Genomic DNA, 11512 nt, shown 5'->3' with positions numbered 1-11512 from the left:
TAGTGGAGCCAAATATTAGTCAAAATACTGCCAAATACAATTTATTTCATCTATACCAATACTTGCTTTCAACAATGCATTGATCTGCTACTTATCACCCGTGATCGATACTAAACCACAATCCATAATTGGTGAGGGTCATAACTTAAGGCATTTATAGAGGGCTTACTTAGGTAACAAACCATAACAGAAATTGTGCGAGGTTAATCCGAAAAACACATTTTTTTTGGACACTTCAACTAATTCTTTCTATCATATTGCACCTTAAAGGCAGTTTTTGTATGTGATATTACAGATTGTGGCTTTGGTGGTTCTGGAAAGAACATTCTAACAATCTATAACTCATTTTCCTTTTTTTAAGCACCAAGTGCTGATTGTCACACATTACAGGTCCATTTGTCTTCACACATTCATCATAAATATAGTAAAATACTATATAGTGAAATATAAATACTTGATGAATTGCATTGAAATTACAAGTTAAACCATGTCTATACAAACACTCAAAAACACACCAAAATTAGTGTAACAAATGTTTCAAAAAACCTGCTGCTCATTCAGTGTGATACACGGTGAAGTGCAAAAATGACAAAATAAGCCAAATAACCAAAAACAACAACCTAAACAACAACATATTCAGTGTTTTTTGTCTCAAAACAGCTCCAACATTGTAATAAAGGAGGCAACGCTTTTTGTGTTGACAGCATTTTGCATTGAATTCCATCTTAAAGCCCCAAATGTTTGCACTCTTCATGCAATGTATACAAACAAATGTGGCGACTGCGTTGAGGAAAGCGCCGTACAATATTGATTCCAGACAAAAAAAAGGCAACTACACATAACATTCATTAAGAAAATACATGTTTTCTTTATTTTATGCTAAAGGCCTCGTCAACAAACTCCATTTGAATAAAACTTCATGTCAACCTTTCTCATGGCAGCTGTCTTATTGTGAAGAATGTGGCGCAATACTGAAGGCAACAAAGTTGTTTTTAAAAAGCATGACAGTACAAAACTGGCATCATTTATGCGGTGAATGGCAAAAAAATAGAAATGCTGTTAATGAATGCATGCAACGTTCACAAATACTTTGCAGAGTGTCATCTGGATCAAACTTGTTCATCTGCGAATAGCACTTCCAGTTTCTCGTTAGGATATCTCCTTAGCTACCTCCACATTGTCCTTGTTGATCATTTTGGGTTCTCCTTTCTGTGTCAAGCTATCTCTCTCATTGGCAGGCCTTCTTGACTGTTCCTCCAGTTGCTCCAGTTCCTCCAGTATGTTCTGGACGCGACGGACGCCATCTCGTCTGGCCTGCCGCACATCCACTCGCCCTTCTGGATCGACTGAGTCTAACGCTAAGAGTTCTTTTGTCAGGAGTTCCTCCAGTAATAAGTATTTCTTATCATTTTTTTTCCCCTGGAAGCTTTTGACCTCTTCTTCCAGTTTAGCAACCCGCTCAACTATTTTCTGTACTTTAGCTAAACCAGGGTGTACAGGACACTGCGGCGGTGGTGGTGGTGGTTGTTGTTGTTGTTGTTGTTGTTGTTGTTGTTCTGCCTCTGGATTTGTTGGCGAAACGGCTGCTATTTTGTGCGTTTCTGGTTCCGGTGACATTTGGACGGTGTTTTCAGTAGCGACTTGTTCGGCTTGGTGAGGCCGTGGGAAGGATTTTGGTAATTGCTCGACCTGTGGTGATGATGCCTGAAGGGGCGTCTGCTCGTACTGTTGTGGTTGCTGAGGCATAGGTTGTTGGAAGTGTTGGTGTTGATGAGGCAGAGGCTGTTGAAAGTTTGGCTTTTGGTCATCAGCATCTGTGCGCAAAGGCTGAGGGACTTGGACATTTTCTGGTTTTTGCAGAGGGCTCACTTGTTCCTGCTCCACTTTCTGAGGTGGTTCTCTCTTGGCGATATTCTGTGGAAAATCAGAGTTAGTATATATTCTCGGAACTGTAGACCATAATCATCTCTGAATCCTTGTTTAAGTGATTACCTGTGGTCTTTCACCCAGCAATTGTGTCACAATTGGTGACTGGCTTCTGATATTATGCGGTAGGTGAATGGCAGCAGTATCTCGGTGTTGAGGATACAATACTGGAGAAGCCCTTTCCCGAGGAGGCTGCATTGCTGTGGCATAGCTGGGCCATTCTTCCTGTTGAAAGCGTTGGAAGGGCTGCTGAGGTTCTGAATATGGGACACGTTGACTCTGGGTTGGTGGATTTAGCTGAGACTGTGCTTGTGTTTGGCCTCCTCCACCCTCATGAATTACTGGTATGGGTATATAACCGGCTTGAAGACCAGTACTGCTAGGCCGTGGAAGTTGGTTATGCGGTCCTGGATAAACCTGGAAAAGAATACAAACAGAGTTCAAAGTTGAATACTCGATACTTTTGTATTCGTAACACAACAGCACATTTGTTGTTTTGTTATTGACTAACCTCAGCGGTTTGTGATACAGGTGAATTGGCTTTTCTGGGCCCCGTGGAGCAACTGTCACCAGGTCCGTGTAGAGGTGATCTCGGTCGACAATGAAACCCAGGTGTGGGCGAAGGTATCCGCCCTTCTGTGCGGATATTCTGTGCAGCGGTTGGTTGGATGTAGGAGAAGCATGGGTGCTGTTGCTGTCTTACATCCGCACCCTCGTGGAAGACTGGGATTGGGACATAACCTGGGCGAAGAATGGGATGTTTCATCTCTTTCACAAAGGTTTTCTCCACCTCCTGAGGGCTCGGTTCTGGTGGTAAACTGGGTCCATTTGTGGATAATTCTCTAAGCTGAAGTAGGAAGACACGAGTTGAAATATGTCAATGCGAATACCAAATGCCAAAACTTTTGATTCATTCATTAAAGTGGATGCAGTATTGGTAAATAATACAAACCTAGTATTAGCGATCCATGAACCTGAACTGTACCAATGAATTATTATCCTCTAACACTTAAATGCTGTTTAGTTATGTAACTGTAGAGGCAGTAGTGAAGTTTAAATTATTTATATCCCAACTCATCCATAAAGATATTTAAATTGAGATCCAAGTACATTAATGTATATGAATATTCATGCGTTTTCTGTTCCACTTTAATCTTCTTATGTTACACTTTCTTTCAAATGGATGCTATATTGTGTTATGTGCATTAGTTATTACCAGGTAAGAACTATAGAACGTAATAGCTGTCAGTTATATCAACTTGCTCTGAACCAAGAATTATTTTTGTCTTGTGCATAACAGGTGAATTGCTCCAAATACATGTATATGCATATTGCACATGATCACACACGAGGACAGTTGGACAAAAAGTACTTAGCAATGACATGACTCAAGTTTCTAAGATAACTGATAGTGACAGCCACAGAGGAATGCGAGCAACAGGTTTGCTCATACCCTCATTCATTTCTGACAATCAATCTGAAACAAATCAACACAAAAACTGCATTCAAACTCATTTAGTTGAATTGGGGAATTTTCTTTAACCATTATTTTGCTATCTGTAGGGGGTGGACAGTTGTGAAATCTCTGGGAGTAGTCACCCTTTGCCCTCTGCCATTTCAGTATGGGACGCTTCACACAGGCATTGCACCCATTTTACCCAGTGACAGCTGTCTTCTTTCCAGCAGCTTCTGCCTTCGACAGCAACGTCTCACAGAAGATTAACTATTGGCACCATGCGAGACCTTTTTGTTGTTGTTGGTCCCTTACCATCATGTTATAATATCTTGTTTCAAATCAATACGATACACAATCCTAACCTATAGACTACACCCTGGAGCCAGTGGTCCTGCGTCAAAGCCTTGTAAGGCAAAAGTTTAATATGAAGCCATGGAGGTGTTTGTCTCCATAAAAGAAGTGCTATTAGAAGTCAAAGGTGGTCTTTACATATACTGCAGGATGAGTCACCGAGTAATTATGGAGTTAGATCAGGACTGGTGGACTAAACGGGGTTGGTGAGCCGTTGTGAAAAGCTCGTGAGTAGAATGTGAGGGGGAGTTAGGGGGGCAACATGGCCTATAGTCAACACGTCGGTGGCGTACACTAAACTAACTGCGCACCTCGGAACATTTAACGAACGGATTTCGTTATAACACTCGCTAGCTGCACGATGATGGCGATGGCGTAACATGCGCGTCTCTATCCAACAACTTTTACCTTTTTCGTGTCGTGTCTCGGGTCGTTCCAAGTGGTCGTGCGGTTGTTGTGATCCACGAAGAAGGGCCAGCCGGTCTGAGGGTCAATTTTGACTTCCCATCCGAGGGGCAAGGGGTCGTTGTCGTTATTCGCCATTGTCGTGGTCGGCGACTGTGTCTTCATGCCGTTCATGCTTCTGGCTGCCCAGCACTGAGACATTTAATACCGGCGACGGACGCTATAAAGATTCCTTCAAGTGACGTGGAAAAGTGGGCTGGAAGTTTCTCGAAATAGCTAGGTTAATGTCGGGGGCGGACAGCGCTGGCTGGCTGGCTGGCTGGATAGATGGATGGATGGATGGTTGGATGGATACAGAAGCATGGCTTCGCTAAGCAATGTCGCAACACACCCCCCAGTACAACGCAGTAAACACCTTTCATAATTTTTGCCTTTACGTTTTGTTACAATTGTGTTTTGTCACACTATTTTTCCCCCTCTCCAATCATTCACCACTCAGATTTACCAAGCATACCCAAAATGCACAATATGCACAACTTGATGCTGCATATTATTTCATTAGAGAATCATACCTGTTAACATTTTGATTTTTAAAAAAACATTAAGCCCAATTAAAAACCGGACTTTTCAGTACACTCCTTTATTTATTTTTGTCACTGATTCTTGCCCTAGTTTGGATTGTGCAACTGCACTAAGAAAGTCATGCAAATAAATGCGTAAAGTCCTTTGAATGAAATGTATAGCAAAAAAATCAATTTCTATCTTAGAGCTTTCATTGAACTCTTTGACTGCCATTGACAGTGCTGGACGTCCAAACCATTTAGACCAGTAGGGTTGGCAGCAACCAATTATTATTGTTAAAAATGTATTATTTTATAGGAAAAGTGACTATTTTGGTTACTCGAAGTTTCTAGTCAACTCTGTGAGACAAGACACAATATAAGTTATACATTTTAGGATTAATTACAGATAATTAAACGATTAGAACACTTGCCTTATCTTCTATGGACAACACTTGTTTATTACAAAAAGGTCGATAGAACACGCATGCGCATATAGCATGACGTAAGCCTGGTGTCCGGTTAGCTAGCTTCTGGCTAGTTAGCAAGTTGGAAACAGCGCACTAAGGAACCGCGAAACTATCTTGCTTACAAATAGATAACCAGTTTTGGTCGTTGTGACCGTAGACATCGATCATGGATGACGATTCCTACCCTCGAACATTGTAAGTTTCAATCGCTTTTTATTTTTTAAGATCAGTGATGTTTTTTTTAAGGGGGTGCTAACTTCAAAAAGCCTTTGCTATCTTGACGCTAACTGCTAGTTATGTATCCATGGTTATTTCAGATAAGAGTCAAATTGATCTCACTGTTAATTAATGTGAGTTCATAAAATATAAGTTGACAAACCATATTGTGGCTAGTACTCACAAACTGTAGGTCAACCTACTTCAAATGTTCGTAGTGGCTAAATTAGCAACGTCAGCCCGGGCTGTGCTAGCGAAGTCACAGACACGTTGACATTTCCACTTTGATGTCATGTATTTCCATTCCCCACTGTTGCCCTGTCGTTTTGAAATTGCCTCTTAAATTTGAACATTTTCTTACAGGTACGTGGGAAACCTCTCAAGGGATGTGACTGAAATCCTGATTCTACAACTTTTCACTCAAATAGGCCCTTGCAAAAGTTGTAAAATGATCACAGAGGTAGGAGTATTAACCTAATGTGGATATTTCCTTAATAATAAATGACTTGCTAACAGTTTCAAAGGGATTGATCTTCAGTCTATATAAATACATTATTTCCACTTCTGTTGTGTAAAAAAATATGATTGACTAAGGGAGATGACCATCATATATTAGCAAACTAAAACAATTTGATGTGACTTTCAGCATACGACGATTGACCCCTATTGCTTCGTCGAATTCTATGAGCACAGAGATGCCGCTGCAGCTCTGGCCGCCATGAATGGAAGAAAAATACTTGGAAAGGTGCGATATATTTTTTTATTACACGTATCATTTTAATTGGTGTAAAAGAATTGCTTCTTACATAGAATTTACCTACAATACTGTACAAAGTGATGTTCCCTCCCTTTATTTACAGGAGGTCAAAGTAAATTGGGCCACCACACCCAGTAGCCAGAAGAAAGACACGTCCAGTAAGTTTTCTGAGCACAAAAATAAGATGAAAGAATTTTTTCCAATTGCTTTGATGTCTTTGTAGATCATTTCCATGTGTTCGTGGGTGACCTGAGCCCTGAGATTACCACTGAAGACGTAAGAGCTGCATTTGCACCTTTTGGGAAAATCTCGTAAGTTTTTTCGTTTCCCCTTCATTTCTTTTTAATAATAACATTTTTTTTCCAATTATAACCTTAGTTTTAAGGCTTCCCTTCAGTTTTTTTTTTGCTGCTGGACCTGGTCAATGATCTTCAAGTGGGGGGTTGGATTATAGATAGAAACTTTTTTTAAAATTACATTTGGGAAGGTGATTTTTGATAATATTACATCTTGTTGGTAAAACCACTTTGATGCTCAGTGCATTTTAAAACAGACATCTTGTTGGTGAAACTACTTTGATGCTCAGTGCATTTTAAAACAGACATCTTGTTGGTGAAACCACTTTGATGCTCAGTGCATTTTACAAAACACTAATTTATGGCAAAATCCTGTAGAGAATGTGGTTCAAAAATGCCATCCATTTTTGAAATGGATTGCCTTTTGTTGACAACTATGCAAATTTAAAAAAATGCTCAGCTAATCTCCTCGGTCCTTTCATTTTGTCTGCGACTTGGCGAGCCCGTTCTCCAATTGGCTGACAGGTTCGAGTTAAAAATAGCCATCAATTTGCTCCTAGAGGCTGAAATTCCAATGCCCGAATTACCTTGACGTTTCAGTGATCTGAAAATGTTCTCGTCTTAATATGTAACTCTTATAGAGCCATGCTCACAATTTTTTTTGTAGGTAAGAAGTCTTTGATGACGACCCACCTAACCAATTGCTCTTTTGCAGTTGTTCAGGGTTTTTTTCTGCATTATATCAGATAGCGTTTCTCCTCTGTGCATATTTAGTAGTATATATGGTAAGTTTGAGCCCTTTGTAAGCTGTATGTATGAACCTGAACAGCCTTTAGATGTGGGTCTCAGTGAAGTAATAGCATTTTGGTTATTTTACAGAAATGCTCATAGGATTGGACAGGAGCTTGAAGGCTAACAGCAAGGAACTGTGCACTCTGGAGAGAGACTCAGATGTAGTTTTTTCTCTATTTATTCCATTTTTCCTCTTGTCTTTATTTCTAGATGCTTTGCATTGACGTGAAATGGTATAGATTATGATAACAGGCAATATTAAATGTATTCGTCTAAAGTGTTTTTAAAGTTTTGGCGCATTACACTTCGTAAATTCTCGATAACGGTCAATTTCCCAAAACTCGAATACTCCATTAGTGGTGGCTAATAATTGACCAGGAGAAATGAAGTAATCTGGCTACGTATGCCATTTCATTCCTCATACTTGCGTATTCTATATTTTTAATTTGTAGGACAGAAGCCTATTCTGAGAATGCATGGTACTGTTCATCATATTTGGTGAGATTAAACAGACAGTATAATAAGTGCTCTTTTCACAATAACTTGTACAATTTAGTGAGCTCAAATCTGTATTTAGATTGCATGTACAGCTTTTTGAGTCAGTGAGTCAGCAATCACTCAGTCCAGGGTCCTGATAGCTACCAGTAACATAGGCCAGTGTAGTGGATTCACAGTTCTGTGTGTCTCTTGTGTGGCTCCTTTTTTAGTATCATACCATGTGGCAGGAATACTCACCAATGTTTTCACCTTTTGCTCCAGAGATGCTCGTGTTGTGAAGGACATGGCGACAGGCAAATCAAAGGGGTATGGATTTGTGTCCTTCTACAACAAACTGGTAAGGCTCCAGTGCCGCAACACAGATGAAAGGTTATTTCTTTTCCTGTCTATTATTCTACTTTTTTGGTGAAAATGTTTACAGATGCATAGTTACACACATGCACACAATCATACCAATTCATATTTTTTTAACTATTAACATTGAATTTAACAGGTACAGATTCATTTGTAGGTTTTTACCCTTGAAGGGATTCATAAAGTTTCTCAAATGGTGGCTGCGTCCAAATTTTTAGCTAAATTGAAATAAAATTTGGGATTCATCTCCAATATCACTAATTATTTGTTTTCATAGTTCATTTATGACTACCATACCAATATGGTGATTAAAAAATATGGTAAATTGGCCACTGTTTTTGGAAATTCAGCATGTTTGAAATTATCGACCACTAATACTACTAATCATCAGTATACAGTAATATATTAAATAGACTAGCAGTTTGAGCATGCTGATTTGTTCCCATAGGATGCAGAGAACGCCATTGTTCACATGGGCGGGCAGTGGTTGGGAGGACGACAAATCAGGACCAACTGGGCAACACGGAAACCACCTGCTCCCAAAAACTCTCAAGACAGTAAGTTTAGAAAGAAAATGTTTTGCCGATTCTGCAAAAACTGTCTTGTCAGTATGTTTTTTTTTAATCTTGCCTTTTTTCTTTTTCAGATGGCTCAAAACAGCTGAGATTTGACGATGTTGTCAGCCAATCCAGTCCACAGAACTGTACCGTGTACTGTGGAGGGATCCAATCTGGACTAACTGGTCAGTAATACTTTTTTTTCAGCTCTGTTGGATTTCTGTCAGTTTCAACAAATGTACAAAAGATGGCTTATTCCTCTAAAATTATTCCAGATGAATTAATGCGGCAGACTTTCTCACCATTCGGTCAGATCATGGAAATCCGAGTCTTCCCCGAAAAAGGTTATTCATTCATCAGGTAATTACAGCATGGTGCCTCTAGATGTCAACCTCATTCTGTGCTGATTATTAACTTTTCTGCCTGACAGGTTTTCCTCCCACGACAGTGCCGCCCACGCTATCGTGTCTGTTAATGGTACAGGCATAGAAGGACATGTCGTGAAATGCTACTGGGGGAAAGAATCTCCTGATATGAACAAAAGTTCCCAGCAGGTAGCATAAAAATCCCAAGTAACATTTTCGATTGTGTTGGTGATTTTGCTTTTGAGTAACTAATTTGTCGTAACAGGTCGAATACGGACAGTGGGGCCAATGGAATCAAGTCTATGGAAGTCCTCAGCAGCAGTATGGGCAGCAGTATATGACCAATGGATGGCAAGTTCCTTCCTATAACATGTATGGCCAGTCTTGGAATCAACAAGGATTTGGAGTAGAGTATGTATCAAATGCAATGTTTTATTAGGAGCCAAAGCTAATGGGATGCACTTTTTTTTTTTTAATTTCCACAGGCAATCCCAGTCTCCCGGCTGGGTCGGAGGATTCAGCTCTCAGTCAGGTCAAGCTTCTGCCTCACCCAATTCAGTTGTGTCCAATTTCAACATGACTGGTTACCAAACACAGTGAGCAAGTCTTTAAAAAAATAAATAAATAAAAAAGCCTATTACTTAAAAGAACCAGCTCTGGTCAAAAAATATTCATAAAACCTTTATTTGCATTAAAGGACAAATAACCTAATTGATTGAGCCAGTTTCAAGGAAAAAGTTTCAATTTTTTTTTTTTTTCAAAATAAAAAGCTCACTTATAGTTTACGAAGAGGCTACAGATAACGTAATGGAAGTCTTGGCAACATTAAATGAAATAATGAGGAGGTCTCACTCCTTTGTTGCCCATGTGTGATGTTTTAATAAGACTTAAATTATAAGATCTTTATTACATTTGAAATTTGAGTCAAAGCTTTAATTCCTTGGTTGCCACTGATGGGGAGAAATGTTCAATCAATTTGGCTGTAAATGAATAAAATGCCAAATGGATTGACGTCTACTAGTGATAAATTTAAATTGACAACTTTAGAATGGATGACAATAACATAATAGGATGTCTATCATAGATGGCACTGAAAGACTTTTAACTTTAAAGGCATTTCAAAAAAAGACAAATATATTTGTGTATTTTGCTAGTGTCTCACATGTATAATTTTCTTTGTTTGACACTTCAAACGAGCAATATTTCTACAGTTTTCCTCACAACTTCTAAAACAGCAACAATTTTCAATTTGTTAGTCCAGTCCTGTCGGAATGTTTCAAACTGCTCGTTCTTGGAGCATTTTCTATCATTTTATACTGTAGGTAAGAAAATGCCAGTTTACGAGTGGATATTTTTAATTTAAGTGTGTACAAATTTAAAAACGTCTCCTATAACCACCTATGGGTTCACTTGCAGTGAATCATGGCAACCTTTAGCTTTGGTCTGTTTTCTGCTAACAGACATACACAGTCACTGCGTTTTTTTGATATGAAAGAAAAGTGCTTTGTAAATAAAATTCCTGAAATTGTTTGAAGCATACAAACATTTCTATTAAAAAATGGCGAGGCTTTAAAGTTATGAAAATGGACGTACGGCTCAGTTTACTTTTATAAGGAAAAACAATGTTACTTTTACTGCCCCGCCCACTTCTTAAGTAAACGATGGCATGGTCTAATTGAGCTTTTCAATTGTTTTATTAGCAGGCTTGTTTCCCAGTAAAAGAAACACTACAGTAGAGGATTGCAGTTGCATTTAATTTAAAGATTAATGAAATCAAACTCTTGTTCATAAATGGTGGATATTCTGGAATGGTTTCCTAGAGGAATACTAGTCTTCCTTTTTCCTTTATTCCTTGCAGATCCCTGATTTTTAGAACATTTTTGAATCTGAAACCTTTGTAAAGACAACTACTACGTATACCTTTATGTCCTCCCTTTTCAGATGTAATGGCCCAATTTATTTTATGGTTTTTGCATGTTAGTGGAAGACTTTATAACCCCAGCCCCCGATTCCTCCCAAATACAGCAGGTACTACTACTACTACTATTGCCCAATTTGTCACATTATTTTTGTCGTTGTTGTTTTTTTTTTGGGCGTGGGGTTAACAAAATAATTGCAAAACCTTTGCAGCCCTAGTAAAATTGTACATAATTGTGGGTTGAATGTTGTGAAAAAAATATTAAGCAAATGTTGGGAATTATTTGGGTTGATCAATTTGAAATCTATTGAAGAATTAGCCTTTTTCTTGAAGTAGCAGGAAGCCGATGTTTTAGTTTAAACTGCACGATTGTGACGTGTAATATATTTGTTGCATAAAATTACTGAATGTAATGACAACTTGCTTCCGTGACAAGTGATGTTTAATAAAAGCTGGGAATGGTTTTCATTAGAAAATAGAAGCCTATTTAGTCACTTGAAATAAAGACACATTCAAACCAGATTTTTTTGTTCTATCTTTATTCGACACTTTATTTCACTGCATTTATATTTTGCATCTAACCAAATCACT

General features: G+C 38.7%; 2 protein-coding genes across 4 annotated transcripts; one reads left to right on the top strand and one right to left on the bottom strand.

Annotated features, from left to right (window-relative positions):
* Window positions 1–25: 25 nt before the first annotated feature.
* On the bottom strand, window positions 26–5159 carry bag3 (BCL2 associated athanogene 3). The gene is made up of 4 exons (XM_077729275.1): window positions 4142–5159; window positions 2438–2773; window positions 1993–2343; window positions 26–1914 (listed from the first exon to the last, which is right to left on the bottom strand). Exons 1-4 carry the CDS (start codon window positions 4337–4339, stop codon window positions 1150–1152), a joined length of 1650 nt encoding a protein of 549 aa, XP_077585401.1. The 5' UTR covers window positions 4340–5159; the 3' UTR covers window positions 26–1149.
* A 28-nt stretch (window positions 5160–5187) lies between these two features.
* Window positions 5188–11443, top strand: tial1 (TIA1 cytotoxic granule-associated RNA binding protein-like 1). 3 transcript variants are annotated; one of them, XM_077729278.1, is made up of 12 exons: window positions 5188–5363; window positions 5748–5844; window positions 6031–6129; window positions 6245–6299; window positions 6365–6452; window positions 7989–8064; window positions 8530–8638; window positions 8728–8823; window positions 8914–8998; window positions 9069–9192; window positions 9269–9375; window positions 9489–11443. In XM_077729278.1, the coding sequence occupies exons 1-12, from the start codon at window positions 5335–5337 to the stop codon at window positions 9601–9603; spliced, it is 1080 nt and encodes a 359-aa protein (XP_077585404.1). In that variant the 5' UTR covers window positions 5188–5334; the 3' UTR covers window positions 9604–11443. The 3 variants fall into 3 exon arrangements, with proteins under 3 accessions (XP_077585404.1, XP_077585405.1, XP_077585403.1); XM_077729279.1 differs by having other exon boundaries at window positions 5189–5363; window positions 9269–9354; XM_077729277.1 differs by having other exon boundaries at window positions 5193–5363; window positions 9269–9414.
* Window positions 11444–11512: the final 69 nt, after the last annotated feature.

This window comes from Stigmatopora nigra, chromosome 12, assembly GCF_051989575.1.
Source record: "Stigmatopora nigra isolate UIUO_SnigA chromosome 12, RoL_Snig_1.1, whole genome shotgun sequence".
NCBI lineage: Eukaryota > Metazoa > Chordata > Actinopteri > Syngnathiformes > Syngnathidae > Stigmatopora > Stigmatopora nigra.
The sequence above is the reverse complement of the archived record's forward strand: the minus strand, read 5'-3'. Positions and strand labels throughout refer to the sequence as shown.